This window comes from Nuphar pumila, chromosome 5, assembly GCF_984573655.1.
Source record: "Nuphar pumila chromosome 5, dmNupPumi1.hap1.1, whole genome shotgun sequence".
NCBI classification, from domain to species: domain Eukaryota; kingdom Viridiplantae; phylum Streptophyta; class Magnoliopsida; order Nymphaeales; family Nymphaeaceae; genus Nuphar; species Nuphar pumila.
Window position 1 is genome coordinate 125,759,735 of NC_143253.1, and position 20,173 is coordinate 125,779,907.

At 37.8% G+C, this 20,173-nt stretch overlaps 1 protein-coding gene across 2 annotated transcripts; it reads right to left on the minus strand.

The window, feature by feature from the left end:
- Positions 1–643: 643 nt before the first annotated feature.
- Positions 644–19,642, minus strand: LOC149838569 (uncharacterized). 2 transcript variants are annotated; one of them, XM_090006667.1, is made up of 9 exons: positions 19,475–19,642; positions 19,191–19,370; positions 16,673–16,748; positions 7,494–7,620; positions 7,151–7,262; positions 3,169–3,260; positions 1,854–1,923; positions 1,518–1,602; positions 644–1,114 (listed from the first exon to the last, which is right to left on the minus strand). In XM_090006667.1, the coding sequence occupies exons 1-9, from the start codon at positions 19,586–19,588 to the stop codon at positions 1,026–1,028; spliced, it is 945 nt and encodes a 314-aa protein (XP_089862793.1). In that variant the 5' UTR covers positions 19,589–19,642; the 3' UTR covers positions 644–1,025. The 2 variants fall into 2 exon arrangements, 1 of the variants encoding a protein (XP_089862793.1); XR_016431975.1 differs by lacking the exon at positions 644–1,114 and adding an exon at positions 1,175–1,362 and having other exon boundaries at positions 1,444–1,602.
- Between the last annotated feature and the right edge of the window lie 531 nt (positions 19,643–20,173).

Below are 20,173 nucleotides of genomic sequence, written 5' to 3' on the forward strand. Positions count from 1 at the left end.
CCCAGGTTTTTGGGAAGTCTTCTAAGGCCAGTGGCTTGGCTTCAAACTACATTCTTCAACGCCTTTCTCACATCCTAAAACTCTAGTTAGATGCCATAATTTTCTGAGTTGCTCTTGAAGAAGCTGCAGTTTTTTGTTTACAAAATGGTGACGCAAAATCCAGCCACTAGATAGCAACTAGCAAACACTAAACAATTATACACAACCCGCTAGGATGTACAATTGTTGCCGTGCTGAACTCACTTTGATCACACCATATATGAGTACAAAGAACAGAATTAATTTATACCTCAGCAACAGTAACGAACCTGGGAATGAACAAACAGGTTGACTAAGTTGGCTGACGTTGAAACCAGCATCCACTGCTCTTCAACACAATATTCAGGCTGCACATAAAAATCAGGCATCTGCATAACAAACTAGGAACCAGAGTTGAACCAAAGAGCAGGTGAATCGGTAGTCAGAGGTGCATAGAAAGTTATAATCAATATCATGGCCACCATCGAGGGAACCATGGCTCAAAATGTCAGGATGCATGCATTATTGCATGAGCATGTTCTATGTATGAGCATGCATGCATGTGCACATTGACACTGAAATCTTCATGAGTATGAGAAGAGATGAAACTGGAGACAAATGAAAATAGATGAGTAACCATGAGAACAAGCAAACATTGAAGCGAAATAATGTAACTAAAATGTCATCCCTAATGTCAATGTAAAACAACTGCAGATTCTGAACCGAATTCCTGAGACATGCTTACTGCCTATCAAATACACATTTATGCCAAACCACAATCCAATGTCTTCTATACATGCTGGATGCCCATGGTTCTGCTAACCAATAATGCGGAATGTATTGCCAGCCACCCTTAGAATAATGCCATGGCACCAATGATCACCATGCATATAGCACTACCAAAAATGAGATGATGGATGATGTGAGATGAAACATGATGATCGCAATGCCCCCCATTTCTACACTCAAATCTTCCTTTAGATGCATAAAAAGCAGAATACATCCCTTCAGGCTAATGGATAGGTAGGCACACCACCATTAGCATCAGCAACTCCATTTCCTCTGTCTTTTCTTTTCCCAAATGGATTTTTCGAAAATGTACAAACTGTCAAGGAAACAATGTTGCTACTTTTATATAGAGAACTGCAGTTATCCAACAGCACAAGTATGACGCCAAAGCTCTCAGTAACTGCTATACAGAAGAAAATTGGCAGTAAAGATCTGAGTTTAAAAAACAAGGTTCAGCTTCAGGTCTTTAACCAAAAGGAAAGCAGACTTTGGAAGACTGTCCAGGAGCTCAGACAAATGTTAGGGGCCAGGTAAATCTTCAAGCGTGCATCAAACCTATGACCAGAGCTACTGGTTATTTTGGAAACATTAGGCCTATTACTGATATTTAGGTATATGGACAACCAACAGACTCACCAGAATTAAGAGGTAAAAGGCAGAAAATGTGAAAATGAAATGAACCAAAAGTTATTTTCAATTATGTAGAGGATATTGGATGCGCATTCCACCACGACCGGAGCTAGGGATAACAGCTCCTTGTAAGTTTTGGTGCACGGCTGAGGCACTGTCAACATCCTACAAGGAAACGTAAGCCAGAAGCATAAGCAGAAAAACTCGGTGTCATTACACAAAGCATAAGTTGGCGACTAAGGTGAATAGCAGTTCAAATGAATACAAAGTTACATGCAAAACAAATAAAAATTTCTTTTCCAAATAACCAGTGTTTTCAAGCGAAACAGCAAAGTGATCCAGAAGCATAAACTAATTCAGATGATCCAAGACATTGCAAGCGATACTTTTTGTCTACAGAGTAGAGATTCACTTACCTCAAATTCAATGAAACAGACTGTATTTCTCTCCTGCCGCAAAACCTTCATTTGTTTGAAGCCAGGCTGTCTGTATATATAGGCGAGCAAAAACCAAGAAAAATTACTTATTAACCAATGATATTAGTTCATAACCAGCAGTCTAAGACTCTAAGCCACAAAACAATTCAAAGGGACTCACCAATGAGAAATATACCACTGCAAGGACACATACTTAAGTATGAGTCCTGCATGACACGACACAACATGGAGTCTAACAATATGGCAGCATGGTCAGAACATGATCAAAGCCAAGTCTGGCTGTGATCAAGTCAGTGCCCAAGGTTATATTGTGTCCACTTTTTTGAGCATTTTCCTGGTATTGTTGAAAACTAATTAATTGAATGAGCAGAAGTCAACAATCATTTTTGAAAAAGATACTCACCAACCACTTTACAACACCCATAAAGAATAATGCAGGTTCTGCATGGCACAATGACCAGGAAAATCCTTCATGGGATAGAAAGTTCGCATAAAAGTTCTAATAGTTATCAAAATTTTATAAAATCATAATGCTAGATGAGGCCATAATTGCAATTACTGATGCATCCCCTGATGCTGTTTGTTACAATAAATTGAATTCATTAACGTAGCAGTCATCTGAAATAACCCCATCCATTGGTATCATGTGAAATGAACTCGATGGTATTAGATATGTGATTGTCAAGTAAACATAAATGTAGTAATGTACATTCCATGACACTAATTGCAGTAAGTCACACTGTGACCACATCTACCCCAGAGATAATCATGGACATGCTACCATGAATTTATGATGAATCCACAGGGGATGATGCTACTATCAAAGTGGATCTGCTTCATCTGTTTCCAATCTCTACGTCGAGCTCGGCTTGGCTCATTTAGCTTGAGATCGGTTTGGCTCATTTAACTCGAGCTCAGCTCAGCTCCTCACAAGATCAAGTTGGGTATAGCCTAAACAAGTCAAACTTGAACAGGCCAAGCTCGGCTCTCGTTTTCCAGCCCTACTCTCTGCTAATGTCAACCTCTCTGAGTGACAGAAATCCTACTTTTATTTTCTTTTAATGACCTGCAGTTCCCATTGATATCAAATAAATGGCCATAACATCCTTAGCTGCCAATGAGTCAGAAATAACTGCTTCGCCTGTGTGTGTGTCCTAATTTTCTTAAAATTCACAAATCCATGTTTTGTATTCACGCCATGTCTAAATCTGCATCACGTTCATGTGACACAAAATAACGGAAGCAGCATACAGAAAGCAGCAGTAGAATCTTCTGAATTCTCAGGAAAGCATACCCACTGAACAAGCCCATCAGTTCTTCTTCAATAGTGTTCTCTCCAAGATTACCAATAAAAAGAGTGTTGCAAGGAGGATTGTCTTTCATATTCTGCCAAAATAGTAAAAGAGAAACGTTTAGCTTGCTTGGATCAGTCTTCAAAAATTACTTTTGTGCTAAATCAGTTCTTGAATGACAATAAGCTTTCAAAAACATCCAAACAATAAGGGCTCGTTTGTTTCACCCAATTTACACATGAAAAATGGGGGTTTACATATGAAACCCTCCATTTTCGTACACAAGTGAAACAAGCATGCCAACTCCAGTTTCCGGCAGGGCCCACAGTCATCATGAGTTTCTTTTCACGTTGACCATGAATTTGCAATGCAAATCCCTACACACCATGCCCCCCCCCCCCCCCCAAGGAATGGACATATGCATTTCTCTCACAAACCCCGCCACTAGCACTCTGCAAATTGTCAATTTTTCTCTTTTCAGTTTTGAGCAGCAATGCAAACATTGGTAGTTCAGCAAGTAGAAAAGATCATCATTTATGTTGGGGAACCAGCCGTAGTATTATGCAAGGACAGAAATTGTCAAAAAAATGAGTTTGTGGGGAAATGAAGATTTCAGTCCTCATTTTTCTGGTAACTTTCTAATCAACGCTTGCTTGGAAAGTAGTGCATAGGGTGGGAAAGCACCTTCCCAATCATTTTCTAGCAAACCCATGGAAAGAATAGTGTCAAAAATGATGGATGAAAGTTCCAAGGGTATGTGTGAGGAGAAGAGAAAAGAGAGAGAACAAGAGCAGGGGTACCGGTAATATAAAATCAATTTTGATAAAACAAGTATGCCCATTTTCTCAGAACATGTTTGATCTCATTCTACACTCTTCGAAAGAAGTTCCAAGTGCAAGTGACAGCCAAACACCACTTCACATATCTATTTCCAAAAAACTGTAAAACAAGGTATTAGCTATCATCAGAACTGGCCGTTACTTTAAACATACTGGACGCTTTAAGACCTATCTTGCAGGCATGAGTTTCATCACAAAAAAAGGACGGGTGACAACCAGGAAAGTTAATCAGACAATTGTAAATGATAAAACATCAGAGAGAGAGAGATCCTGAATGGTATTACGGGCATCTGACGTGAAACAATCTGGAAAATTGTAACCGACTCAGCTGATCAAATTTTTCCATGCACATTACTGTCCAATATGGTCAATGCAAAGATGTACATAATTTAGGTAATACTGGATCAATTAAGAGATTCTGGATAGGGGTGCAAACAGTCGGACTTTGGCTGGACTATGTCAGATCCAGATCCAAATCCAAATCTGAAATTTAAGCAGCAGGTCAGAATGCAAGTCCAGATCCAAGTTAGATGGGATAACAGTGCAGTTGAATCCTTGACCAAAATTTGTGGTAGTACTGAACAGAAAAAGGTTGAAAACAAGGGTTTCAACTTTCCACACGTAAAAACTTCAACTTGATCCAAATATGAATACATGTCCAACATAAAATATTGATCCAAATCTGAAAAACACCTATAGTATGAATCCAAATCTGATCCGAATCTTTTGGGTTTTAATTTACAATCCATATCTGAAAATAAAGTGTGGGACACTGGGATACAAACTGAAAACCCAAACAAATACAATCCATTTGCAGCCTACTTGATAGAAATATATAGTATGGAAACATTACATGCATACAAGAAACTATACTTGGAGTAGTTTAAGTACTATATGAATAAATGTGTCAAACATCGGTGATTTTTTTTAAATATTATGCCTTTTTATCATGATAAAAATACCACAAAATCATGATGTTTCCAAATATCACCCATTTTGAGAATATAGCAATTTTACCACTATATATATATATTTATTTATTTATTTATTTATGGGTTAATATTTGGTGCCATTAAAGGCACAAAATTATATGAAATTATTGAGGTAGAAATCAGAGCTTCAAGCTTTATTGACTCAATCTAACGACAAAGATGTGTTCAAGATAGTTTATTCGCCAAGGATCAAACCTTGGATCGTGTTATTTCAATCCAAAAATATGAATTTTTGAGTCATGAAATTTTAATGCATTGCAGACCATTAATTTTTGAAGCCCTTAAAAACCTGTTTTGTATCACAATCATATGAGTCAAGACTCATTTCCCACTAAACAAAGCGTGTAGATCACATCCATAGGATTTAATCTGCAAAAGAAATCTAAAACTAATGATTTCCAGCTCAATAGTTCGATATAATTTTGTGCCTTCAATAGCACCAAATATTAACTATATATGTGTGTGTGTGACGTTTTGAGTTATGAAATTTTGGCACATTGTGGGCTGTTAATTTTTGTACCCCTTTAAAAAATTTACTTGTGATAATCACATGATTCAAAACAAGTTTCCTACTAAACAAACCATGTAGATCACATCCATAACATTTGATCTAAAAAAATGTAATTTTTTTAACAAAAGACTGATTTCTACTCATTACTTAGTTCCTTACCCTCATTAGTAGCCAATATTTACTATATATATATATATATATATATATATATATATATATATATATATATATATATTATCATGAGATTTTCCCTAGCCAAGAAATTCCAACAACAATATTTGTGAAATTGACCATTATTACCATGTTAAGCAAGCTCATTCTCATTCTAGCCGCTCTCTAGACACCACAACATACTTCCCCAACACTTATCATCCAGGAACTGTATTGGTTTGATGAGAAGGATGATTTAGCAGATCTTTCCATATCACCAATTAGGTGATATCCTAAGCCATTCAGATGTATTATACATTGTATTGAGATTCTCGGCGAGGGTATTTCTCGGAGAGATTTTCAAAAGTTGATAAATCTAGGGAATATAGGAAAATCTCGGGAGTTTAAAAAATTAAAAAATATATAAATAACAACAAAAAAACTAAGAAAATAATAAGGTTTGTATTATTTTTCTTTAAAAAAATATATAAAAAAGCATGTTTTAAAGGTTTTAAAATATAAAAGAAACAAAAAATAGGAAATGCAAACTTAAAATAAATAAATAAATAAATTTTCTCAAAAAATATCATGATATATTCCCGATATTATCGGCTACCTTGAAATAGCTGATAATATCATGATATTTTCAAAATATCGGCGATATCGGTGACAGTGGTTTCCCTTATCTCTGAATTTCTCAAAAATAGCCCATCAGGCAGCTCATAAAGGTGCCACATCCCCAAAATTATGAAAAACAAATTGTGTTTCCTTGTTCATAATGTTTAAGACAGAAGACGTACCCTGATCATATTGACTACTGTGTGGAGACAAAGATTTGTCAGTCTCATTTGGCATGAATACACAAAGGGGCATCACAAAATACCATTGTTCATACCCACCTCAAATTATGGATTTGTCATGAGAAAAAAATTGTATACCAAAGGTGGAAAAATGCCATCATAGTAATCAAAATGAGGTTTTCATGAGCAAGTATCATAGTCATTGAAATGAGGTTTTCATAAGCAAGTACCAGCTATGTACCATACCTTCAGTCCAAGTGTGTTTCTTTATTTTGCCTTAATTAAGTTTGTTTCTATGTGTCTATCAATTTTAGGACACCAAAGTATATACAGATGAAACAGAAAACCAGTCAGGTGAGCATGCACACACACAAAGGCATTCATGTGTGCATGCCCACACACCCACAAGGTCGATAAAAGGGGACTGGAAGAAGCAACCAGGATGCATGCCTCTGGCAAGCCAGTAAACTACTCTGAAACGATCTAACATGATAGTTAACTGTTTACCACACATACACTGCATGCATGTGCAAGCATGCATTCCAACATGAGCATGCACCATATATGTTGCAGGGAGTTCAAATGTACACCCACTTATTGGTAAGAATAAAAAAGCAATCCATACGGCTTTCACAAGATCACGCCTGTGCAATGCAGCACACCCAGATCAGCAGGATGTACAATTTCTGTACCTGAAGAGGTGCATAGCCGGATGGGGCAGGAAGAGAGACAGGAGCAGGCCTGGGCACCTGAAGAACAGTATAGGCTCCGTATGGATCATATGGAGTTGCAGGCAGCATATATCTGATAACCAAAGACAAACATTTCACACCATTGCATAAAGAGGGAAAGTATATATATATATATATATATATATATATATATATATATATATATATATATATATATATATATATATAATTTCAGATCAATGAAACAGAAAATTAAATAAACAAATTTGTAATTTCAGATCATATAGTGTCCACATCTAGTAGTAATCATCAGAAGGGAAAAAAGGAAAAAAAAGGTATATACCCTTGTGGTCCCCAGACAGGTGGAGCAGGAGGGTAAGAACCAGGATGTGGATAACCACCATGAGTATAATCACCCCCTGTCTTCATGCGTTTACTTTGATCAAATGCAGTTGAATCAGTAACTACACCTAGCAATGAATCACAAAAGTAGATCAAATGATTACCAACCTTCTATACAGCAAGAACAGTCATACATGACCATGAGGGGACAACTAAAAAACAAAGAATATACTTTGGAAATATTTATGTATGAAATAAGTAAAACCATCTAATCAAAACGAGCAGATGATGCAGTTGTTAGGAGCTACATTACATATCAAACAAATGGAATCTTATAGATAACATGATAATAGCAACAGCCAATAGCCAAGATCGAGAGACAATGGTTAGCCTACTTTACAAAAAGCATCCTGTGAGTATGTATCTATAAACATCACGTGACTATCCAGCAAATTCCACATGATTTATTTTGGCTTGAAACACAACACAAACTCCAAGAAAAATATCTACCAAATGGCAATGGCTATTCTTCTTTACAAAAACCATCCTGTGTGCGTGTAGTAATATTCTACATGTACCTATATTTTAGATTGAAAGAAAAGGAAACTCCAAGAAAAATAGCTGCTAAACAGAAAGCAGAAAGATAGCTAAGATCAGCAAATGCATATAAAAGAATGCCAGATAAAGACAAGAATAGCAAATAATCAATTGACCCAGAGAAACTAAAAAGCTAGCTAAGATATCTACAATTACCAAAGAAAACAGGATGCAGTCATCTGGGAAGATCGAGTGTAAGACAACATGAGTACAGGGTAACAACAGAGAAATGTTGACCGGCCCCTGCCCCCTACATCCATGGCTGGCAATCTTATCAATCAGGAACATCACCATCTGGATACCCAGCCAGAAACATTGTGGTAACCTTATAACTATGTCACATGGATACTTCATTTTGACTGCTGTTCTGTATCCCCTAATAGACAAGTCATACTGGAAACTTCATAAAAATGGCTGTATCCATGTGACATAGCCTTGTAACAAACCAAACGGCTAAAAGCTCCTGGGACCATCCTTCAATCAAAATAAGGAAATTTCAAAATATTTGGTTAAGGATCATACAATCACTTCCACAAAGAAAGCACTTCCCAACCAAAAGTTATTATGTAGGATGTTGTTGATGCCAAGATTTCTCTTATACTCAAGAAAATGCTTCAAGCTAAGTAACACGGACTCGGCTAAAAGGTCGACGCACACGTGTCGACACGCCCCGACACGGATGCGGCTTCGGACACGGGGCGGACACGGTCAACTAAGTATCGGACTCGGTCAACGCACCAGGGCCGAGTCTGTCTACATTTTGGACTCGGTCAACTTTGACCGAGTCTATTTTTGTCCATTTATCAAAATTAATTTGGACTCGGGTCGGGTCCAAATCTGGGCCCAAGCCGGTTCCAAGACGGTATCGGGTCGGGGCTTGACCCTCTACGCAGGGGGAGGGGCAGACGGCAGACTCCTCCCCGTCGATCGCTCCCTATCTCCCACCCATCCCTCGCTCCTCGTCCCCTTCAGGCTCGCTGGCGACCCAGACCCCAACCACCGGTCCTCTCAGGTATATCCCTCCTCCCTTTTCCGTTCTTCTTCCTCTTTCTCCGGCAGGGGCGGAGCCCCCCTGCCTCGTTCTTGTTTTTCGGCAGGGGGCGGAAGCCCCTGCCTAAGCTTCTTTTCCGGCAAGGGGCAGAGCACCCTGCCTTGGATCTGTTTTCCAGTATGGGGCTCCGCCCCCTTGCCTCAATTTGCTTTTTCGGTTGGGGGCAGAGCCTGTTAAAATGTAAAACTGTACATATATGTATATATAATAATATTATATTATTATATATATATAAATACATTTTTAATTTCTTTCTTTTCTGTATTTTTTTCCTTTATTTTTATTTTTTGTCTTTATGTCATCTAGTTCAGTTTGAACTAGAATGACTGTTGCTAGTCAAGTCCTGTCCAGACTTGACTAGCAATAGAGCTGTTGGACTGTGCCCAACAGCTCTATTGAGTCCTCTTTCAGCTGTGTATATAAAGGGGTGCAGCCCCTCTTGTATTTTACTCCAATGCTTCTTAAGCAATTGGTTTTTCATATCAATAAAGAATACATTTTTATTTTTATTTTGTTTTCAGTTATACCCTTTTTAAGGGTTATGCTTTAGTGTCATTCTTGACACTTGCTCTTGTTAATCAAAGCTCGTGTTTCGAAGATCCCCATTTCATTTCATGGTATCAGAGCCGCGGAAGTACTAAATCTTGAGGAAAAGCTGCCTCGGTTTTCGTGCCCGTTTGCAAAAGTGTTCGCCACTTGAAGAGAAGTGTTTTATCACTTCATTGGAGAAGATTTCACATCTTGTTGTATTGTTTTTTTTTTTTTCTTTCTCATTTTCCTTCTTGTTTCTCTTCTATCCCTATTCTTTCTCTCCTTGTAATCGATGGATGACAATGATAAAGTCACCATCATGCCTATGAAACTAAGCGATACGAACTATGTAACATGGGCTTCAATCATGAAGCACCATATATGGGGAAAAGGCTTATGGGGGATTGTGGATGGTTCCGATTCGGAACCTAAGCTATCTCTTACTAAAAAGGAGGGAGATAAAGACGTCCCTCTATCGGAAGAAGAGAAAATCAAGGCTATTGCCTCATACGAGAAGAAATGGAAAGAATGGAGAATATCTCATGCGAAGATAATGTCATGGCTTATCAATAGCGTTGACATTAAAAAATGCTCAAGTCTTGCCAAATTTGATCATGCCGATAAGGCATGGGAATACCTTAAGAATATGTATTCCCTTAAAGATATTGCACACGTGTGCAACCTCCAATAAAAAGTTCGAATGATGACACAAGGAGACAAAACTATTCGTGAATATTACAATGGGTTGTCCGAACTTTGGGAAGAACTTTCCCTTTTAGAACCAAAGTGGCATTGTGCCGAAGACATCGAGCTTCGTCAGAAACAACTCGATGTTGAACATTTTTACCAGTTTATCACTGGATTAAGGCCGGAATTTGAATCCACTAAATCGGCCCTACTTCACCGGGGAAAAATTCCTTCTATTGTTGAAACTATTGAAGAGTTAACAATGGAAGAAAATCGTCTCCGGAAAGGTTCTTTAAAAATTGAAGATGATTCCGTTTTAGCCGTGTCTAGACCAGGGAATCATGTTCGATCATATAGGCCTCCTCACTTTAACCGACAAAATGGTGACTATGATAAGAAGAAAGTTATTTGTCATCACTGTCATGAACCGGGACACTACAGGCCACAATGTCCCAAACTTAAGGAGCTGAGAGAAAAAAGAGTTGCAATTGCTGGATCGGAGCCTAAAGATCAGGATGCACCAGTTTCCCTGGCCCAACTAATGGAGATCCTTCAGCCTCTCATCAAAGGTGCCTCTTCCTCATCTGAAGCTTCAACCGGCGCAGCAGCCTCATCTTTTTCTGATTTAGGTAAAATTTCTTGGCTTCTTGACTCTGGTGCATCTTTTCATATGACCCCAAATAATCAAAGTCTATCCAAATGTGTTAAAAATAAAACAAGTGTGTCAAAGGTCTTTACTGCTGATGGGACTTCTCTTGAAATAGAAGGAATAGGAGATTTTGAAAAAATTTATAAAACAAAAAATTTTTTTATTCCAGAAATTAGACATGTTCCCAAATTAAATTTAAATCTTTTATCTGTATCTCAAATTTCTGATTATGGGTGTAATATTTCTTTTTCTTCTCATGGTTGTTGGGTACAGGATCGCCAGTCAGGCAAGCTGATTGGGGAAGGCCATAGATAAGGAGGACTCTATTACATGGATTTTTTGGAAATGCCGAAGAAAGCTTTTTGTTATAATATTCAAAAAATAGAGTTGGAACTGTGGCATAAGAGACTTGGTCACCCACATATAGCCAAAATCCAACATTTTCCAAATCTAGGGAAATTTTGTAACTCTGAATCATTTAATTGTAAAGATTGTATTCTCGGCAAAATGAAAAGATTACCATTTCAGAACAGAACCTTTTTCTCTTCAAGACCACTTGAATTAATACACTCGGATGTTTGGGGTCCTGCACCAGTAATTTCTAAAGGAGGATTTGTTTACTATGTTATTTTTGTCGATGATTTCTCCCGACATACGTGGATGTACTTTCTCAAACATAAGTCTGAAGTATTTTCATACTTTCAAACTTTTCATAATATGGTTAAAAACAAATTTCAAAATGATATTACTATTTTTCGCACAGATTCAGGGGGAGAGTTTTTATCCACAGATTTTCAAAATTATCTTAAATTGCATGGCATCACACATCAAAGATCTTGTCCTTATACACCTCAACAAAATGGACTGGCAGAACGAAAACATCGCCATATTATAGAAACCACTATAACTTTATTAATATCAAATCAAGTCCCTAAAGACTTTTGGGCAGAAGCTGCCTTAACTGCCACCTATCTCATTAATAGGATGCCATCTTCTTCGTTACAAAATATCACTCCCATTGAAAAACTTATGAACATTTCTCCAGACTACTCTAGATTAAGAATATTTGGGTGCAAATGTTTTATATTTACTGACAAAAATGATAAACTTTCCCCTCGTGCGATTCCCTGTGCCTTTTTAGGATATGCTAAAAACAAGAAAGGTTATAGATGTTTTGACTTCAAAAATAATAAACTATATGTGTCTAGAAATGTTTCCTTTCTTGAAAAGGAGAGCTTCTTTGATTTTAGAAAATTAAAAGACGTCACTGAGTACTCCTTTTTGCTAGATCTAACATCAACATCTGATGAATATGACCTTGATTGTAACTTTGATGATGATCCAAGAATTATTGATCTTAATGTTGAAAATGAAGAAGTTCATAGAGATACTAGTATTCAATATTCCAGGCGACAAGAGTCTAATACTCCATGTGCACTTGAGAAATATTCTAACATTCCAACTAGACAATCATCCCGAATCTCGAGGCCTCCAGAAAAGTTTGTATCGTACGAGTCTTTCTCACCCACATATAGGGCAGTTATTGCATTAATTCACTCATATGAAGAACCATCCACATATTTTCAAGCAAAAAATGATATCAAATGGATAGAAGCCATGAAAGTTGAATTAGATGCACTTGAAAAGGCTTCTACATGGAATATTCAAGATCTTCCTCCAGGGAAGAAAACTATAGGATGTCGATGGGTTTATAAAATAAAAACCAAGAGTGATGGTACTCTTGAAAGATATAAAGCCCGTTTAGTAGCCAAAGGTTATGCCCAAGAATATGGGATTGATTATGAAGAAACCTTTGCTCTGGTGGCTCGTATGACTACTGTCCGAACCTTAATTGCCTTAGCTTCTATCAAAAAATGGTCTATTTTTCAAATGGATGTCAAAAATGCTTTTTTAAATGGAAAGCTAGTTGAAGAAGTATATATGGAACCCCCTCCTGGTCTAAGTATTCCTAAGGGTAAAGTCCTTCGCTTAGAAAAAGCTCTTTATGGACTTAAACAAGCACCAAAAGCTTGGTATGATAGGTTTAGTCGTGTTATGATTGATATTGGTTTTCAATTCTGTTTAACTGACACTGCTTTGTTTATTAAGAATTCTGATGCAGGGATCATTGTGCTTCTTCTCTATGTGGATGATATGATCATCACCGGAAGCGATAAACAGGGAGTTGAAACAATCAAAACACTTCTTAAATCTCATTTTGAAATGACTGATTTGGGCTTGTTGAGATATTTTTTAGGCATTGAAGTTGCTTATTCTCCTAAAGGATATTTATTATCTCAGACTAAATTTGCTTTTGATATTGTTTTCAGGTCTGGTATTACTGATGATAAGAAAGTTGACACTCCAGAAGTTGTTAATGTTAAAATGAAGATTGATGATGGAGAACTTCTTGCAGACCCTACTCCTTACAGACAGCTTGTCGGGGCACTTTCCTATCTATCCATTACCAGACCAGATATAGCACATGTTGTTCATACAGCAAGTCAATTTCAACATGCTCCTACTTCTGTTCATATGGGAGCAGTCATGTGTATTATCAGATACATCAAGTCCTCTCTTTCACGAGGACTTTTCTTATCTTCCTCCTCTTCTCTTGATTTAATTGCATATACTGATGCTGATTGGGGAGGTGATCCCAATAACAGACACTCAACCACTGGCTTTTGTGTCTTTTTAGGGGAATCATTAATCTCGTGGAGGTGTAAAAAGCAGCATAAGGTATCTCTCTCATCCACCGAAGCTGAATACAGAGCCATGGCAACCACGACCATGGAAGTAGTTTGGCTCCGACGACTGCTTGCGGACATGGGAGTTGAAGCAACAAAGGCTTCACAAATGTGTTGTGACAACAAAAGTGCGATCTACATTGCCAGTAACAGAACATTCCACGAACGCACCAAACACATCGAAATGGATTGTCACTACGTCAGAGAGGAATATCTACACGGGATAATTGATCTGCCATATGTCACTTCAGAATATCAGTTAGCAGACCTCTTTACAAAGCCTCTCGCTGCTCCCCGATTTCACTTTCTCTTAGACAAACTTTCGCTCATTGTACCGTAAGTTTGAGGGGGAGTGTTAAAATGTAAAACTGTACATATATGTATATATAATAATATTATATTATTATATATATATAAATACATTTTTAATTTCTTTCTTTTCTGTATTTTTTCCTTTATTTTTATTTTTTGTCTTTATGTCATCTAGTTCAGTTTGAACTAGAATGACTGTTGCTAGTCAAGTCCTGTCCAGACTTGACTAGCAATAGAGCTGTTGGACTGTGCCCAACAGCTCTATTGAGTCCTCTTTCAGCTGTGTATATAAAGGGGTGCAGCCCCTCTTGTATTTTACTCCAATGCTTCTTAAGCAATTGGTTTTTCATATCAATAAAGAATACATTTTTATTTTTATTTTGTTTCCAGTTATACCCTTTTTAAGGGTTATGCTTTAGTGTCATTCTTGACACTTGCTCTTGTTAATCAAAGCTCGTGTTTCGAAGATCCCCATTTCATTTCAGAGCCCTCTACCTCCGTTTGATTTTCCGGCAAGGGGCGGAGCCCCCTACCTCAGGTCAGTTTTCCGGCAGGGGCCGGAGCCCCCTGCCTCAATCGCATTTTTTCAACAGGGGACGGAGGCCCCTGCCTCCGTCACAGTTTTTCAACATGGAGCGGAGCCCCCTGCCTCTGTTATTTTCTGTCAGGCACACAGTGAGAGGGGTGGAGCTCCCGTTATTTTTTTTTTTGAAGTGTTTATTAACTTTATTTACATATTTTGGTGCGTACTGCATACGATTTTGTGTTTAGTTTTTAGTTTCACTCACAAGCTTCTTTATGTGTTATATTTTGGTAAGTTTGTGTTGTTACTTCAATAGAATTACTTTTTTATTTTTGCTTTAAAATTTACAATCTTATTATTGTTATATATATATATATATATATATATATATTTATATTTAATATATATATATATTTGTGTCCCCGTGTCCAAAATTTTTTAAATTGCTCCGCACCCGTACCCGCACCCATGTGACATAGGCTTCAAACAACAACCAAAGTCCCAATGGTCCAAAAAGGATGTATGTTATTAAGACTCACAGAAGAGCACATATTCCACTTCCTTTTTAATACATGATTATTTGTGTATGTTATTTATCAAAAGATAATATTTTGCAACCACCCATACCTATGTATTTATTCATAAATTTTTACAATATCCTTATTAAATATTTAATATGACATTTTTAAAACCAATTGTTTCTCGATATTTTCCCCAAAAATCAAGAATTTTGAAAATTTCCCAAGATATTCCATTGCCAAGAAATTCCCGAGAACGAGATTTGTGACCATGATCTACGCTGTCAAATTCACAAAATGGAAAATATAGAGGGAGTGGGAGAAAAAAAATCACAAAACATTGTTGACCAAATCACCCAACCTCTCTCTCTCTCTCTCTCTCTCTCTCTCTCTCTCACACACACACACACACACACATGCACGTGACCCCACACATGGAAGAAAGTCAAGGAGGAGGAGATCAACGTTAGTACTTGGTGGAAGGCATTAACACTAAAAGATTGCAAGGGCCAAGGGGGTGACTTAAGTTTTAGCCTGAAACATAAATAACAGAAAAATAGGACTTAACAAGCCAACTTTGCAGACAAGATAAGCTTGTCAACAAAAGAAATGACAATGTTGATGGTGCACACACACACAATTCTGTAGAATTCAAAAAGTCATGGAGGTGGTGACCCGCCCATTACTGTTAAGACCTGAAGAGAAGCAACGGGAGGTTGAAAGATCATATGTGGACTTAAGCTTGAGCCTGAAAAATAAATAAATGGGTGGACTTAAGTCAAGGAGGAAGGCATATTCTATAAATGTTAAAGACCTTGAGTTAATGAGAGGTTGAAAGATCACAGGTTGACTTCACTTTTAGCCAGAAACATAAATGAATGGATGGACTTTAACATAGATAACTTGTGTAACCAAGGGAAGCTTATCAACAAAAGAATAAAAATGATTATGTTATGTCCACATTCACATGTGTACCTGCATTACAGTTACAAATTACTCTTTAAACTATCCTTTCTTTTTCCATATATGGTTCTTGTTGACTTCTAAATTGTGTTAAAAGCATAAAAAAAATCATCTACATAGGCAACGCAACACTATCTCATATTTACAAAAAATATGTTGAAAAACATTGTGGTGCTGCTTGAATTGATTTAAACTTTCTTCAATTCAAAAAATATTAAAAATAAAACTTATTTGTTCTTCATCTATCCAAAGTTCAAACTCTCCATAAGCCCATCAACTATTATCATGAAAATCTTGCATTCCCCTATAAACTTCGAAAAGCCATCCCACGAAAACCCAAAAAAAAAAAAAAGATAAGGCAGGAAGCACCCTTTTTCAATCCATTTATGTGCACATACCATGTTCTCATCATAAGAACAATGAAAAAACATAAAAGCTTTATGTTAATAATGAGATAATGTCTGATCATAAGAATTTTAGTTCATTAAGGCAGTTTTCGGCAATACTAATCACAGCCATTGTGGAAATAAATAGTTATGGAAAGATAATTTCCAAGTCCAGCAATACTAATCAACTAGAAGGTTAAAACTGCAATAACAAACCTCTTTTGACAAATAAATTCTTCTTTGCCATCTCAGTATGCAAAACCGACTGTGTCTCTCTATCAAAAACCATATCCTGAAGACATATATAACACATGTAAAAAGAAGAATGATCAATTATTAGCACTGCTTAGAGCGATTAAACTCAAACCAACATACTACAAGCATAAGAAAACACCCAAAAAAACTCAATTTTCCAGCCAATTATACAAAATAAAAAATCTAAAAAGAAAAAGCCCAATTCACCAAAACGCACCCATCCATATGAATGTTTTCCAACACAAGCTCACTGAGATTTTGAGCAAAACTAAAGCATAATTCATGGCTAGCCTCCCAAAGCATAACAGCAAAATTAATATGGAGTCATGCTAACATTCTGGCTAAATAATGCAGCATAGAAGGGAATTATGGGAAACTGACGTTGATAATTCCAACAAAAATCGGGGGGGGTGGGGGGGAGGGGGGGTGGGGGGGGGGGGGGGGGGGGGGGGGAGTGGAGTAGCATATCTAAAGTTGTGCCTCACTTCTGACCCTTAATAGGAGGTTCATCGAGGAGGCCCTTTTCAAGGGGCATGCCATGGATTTGATCATATTGATAAAGTAAAATGATGTTTGGAGATAGGGAGATCAAAGCCGCTTGGTGGCGCTTGTGATTCAAGAGGATTTATCAGTACTTTGAAATTTGAATACATGGGATCCCACTCTGGTCTATATGTATTTATACTTGCAGTAATATCAGGGCAAGGGGATCTTTTGCAATGGACCAATATGAGTAGTTGATTGAATCAGGCCTTGCCACCCTGGCCTACGTAGCATGACCATTATACATTTTGTTTCTTACGATGTGTTATTCTCACATATTTTCATCTGTCTCCTCTGTGTTCCCCTTTGTCGTTTTCAAGGGCATCGTTTGAATGGCCAATTAGTCACACACCATAAGACTTGAACATTTAGGCCATCAATTTGTACTATCGACTTTGTTGGACTTGTATGTCAATATTTTTATTTCCATCCCTAAGGAAACCATTGTCTCATCATCCAAGCTGTAATAAAAGTGGTTGTGCTCTGAAAAGAACTATAAACTAAAAACCACCAAAAATAACCCAATTTTGTCAGGGTGTGGACTTAAGTCCCAGTTAGAAAAAGAAATAATACGGTCAAAAAGGAAAATTCTACAACACTTGAAACCTCCTATAGCATAATAACAAACCAAAGTTGTAAGATGACTTCGGTTTTTTTCATCCCAAACAGGCACAGAATAATAGTCCAGAATATTTGTTAGAATTCGTCCTAAGCCCTCAAGTACTTAAACTCAGACGAGCAAACAGCTGTCCAACTCAAACTTCTCCTTTCATGGAACTTTGCAGGACTTTTCCAATGACATCACAGATGAGAAATGTCAAGTATATGATGAGCACAGTTGAAGAACCTGCAACACAAACAAAAGTGCACTGCAAGTCCCAAAAAGTGCATGATACACTCCTAAAAGATGACCACAAATTTTCAAAAAGAAAACCACATTTATATACAGAAGCATCTTAGTAGCCAGAGGATATTCCTCTCCAAGAAATTCCCAATATGAAAAATCACAATGTGCAGAGGCAGACACTTGAAATTGAATATTTAATCTCAACCCATGATTGTGCTCAAATTTCAAGACAAAAGTAAACTCCTTTATACTGAGAGAAGATTCACATAAATCTTCAATAAGACTGGACCATATATACCAAAAAACTTAATAATCCCACCTTGGCCCTGGAAGTAGCTTAGGTAGCATGTAAACTCTAGAGTACAAATGAGAATAAAAATATATTTAATTCATGAAACAAACTAGTTATATAATTAAACTGTTCTCCTAGTCATCTAAGATGTCCAAAATACCCCAACATATAAGCAGAAGAGATGAAACAGCCGCAGAAACAAAAAATATCAGATAACTAGTAAAAGAACAACATTATACATATCTTCCTAGGTGACACTATAATGAAATGTGCACTATGGATAGACCCACAAGTGGTTGCAAAATGGACTTCAAATATCAGGGAGGTATGGTACAGTAATCTTCAAAGAATTTATTTTCTCATTTCATAACAAAAACTCAAAGAACCCTTCACATGATGCACGCTCGCTCAACCGTTAATCTTTTACGACAGAGAAACATTGCAAATACACAGATGATCTCATAATCTTCCAAGCTTGGCACAATCTACAGGATAAATTGGGAGTTGGGACTACGATCTCTAGTTCTCGACCATGCCATAGCGTATTGCAAGACGGAATCCGAGATTATCTGAATTTTAAGGAAGAAACAACAAAAACAACAAGGGCAATCAATTTTCAATTGCAACGACATGGCGTATAATCCAAGCAACGTCTTCGCGTTAAGTAATAAAACGACTGGATTTACATTTCACAAAATGCTCCAGATTCAAGAATCGGAAGCGACGCTTAACCAAGGATAACAAATGCGAAGAAACTCTAGATTCGTGCAGGCGGGTAAAGTGGGGGAAGGAATTACCTGAATGGCGTCTTTGGCGGCAATGGCGAACTGGCCGGTGGAGAAGAGGGCGAAGCCCATGGGCTGCTCGCCTTTGTAGTTGATCTGGGAGGCCTCGTATCCGGGCAGCCACCGCAGGAGGTTCTGGATCTCCCGCTCCTTAACGTCGGCGGGGAGGCCCGATATGAAGATGGTCCTCATCTGAAAACAAGATAAAACACTCGATAGAAGAATACCCAAAAGAAAAAAAGCCTAGGCAGAAGAAGAGGAGGAGCCACAGAAGCACAGAGAGAGAGAGAGGGTACCTCGTCGTAGGTAGGTTGGGTTCGCATGGGAGGGATGTCGGGCTGCATAGGTGGAGGTAGAGCGGGCGATGGAGCCCATGGCTGTGGGTAAGGAGGCATTCCCGCTCCCGCCATTGCGCCCCCTTCAAACCCTAGAGACCCGAGAGAGAGAGAGAGAGGTGGTTGCTTACTTTCGCCGTGCGCAGGGTCGATGGCTGATAAAAAGGAGGTTAAATGGGTCGGATTAAATGGATCGAGTTTGGTATGGTAATATCGGAAATCATTGGGTATGATATGAGTCATGACTAGGGGTGGGCATCGGGCCGGACCAGCCCGTTTAGCGCTCGGCCCGCCGGGCTTTAAATGTGGCCCGGCCCATTTTATTAACGGTCGGGCTTTGACCCGATTTTTAATGGGCTCGAGTTTGAAGAGCAGTCAATGACTTGCCCCCCCCCCCCCCCCCCCCCCCCCCCCAATGCGGGCTGGGTCGGGGCCCGACCCAAACCAAACCAAACCCAATTAATTAGTGCAACTAATTAGATAAATAATAAATAATTAACAAAATTTCATGTACCAACTAATTATCTTTCTAATTTTTATAAATTAATACAACTAATTAGGTAAATAATAATAGTTATCAAGTTACTATGTAATTAATTAAATTTTTTATATTTTTTATATTATTAAAAAATAATAAATAGTTCATGCACGTTGGGCTGG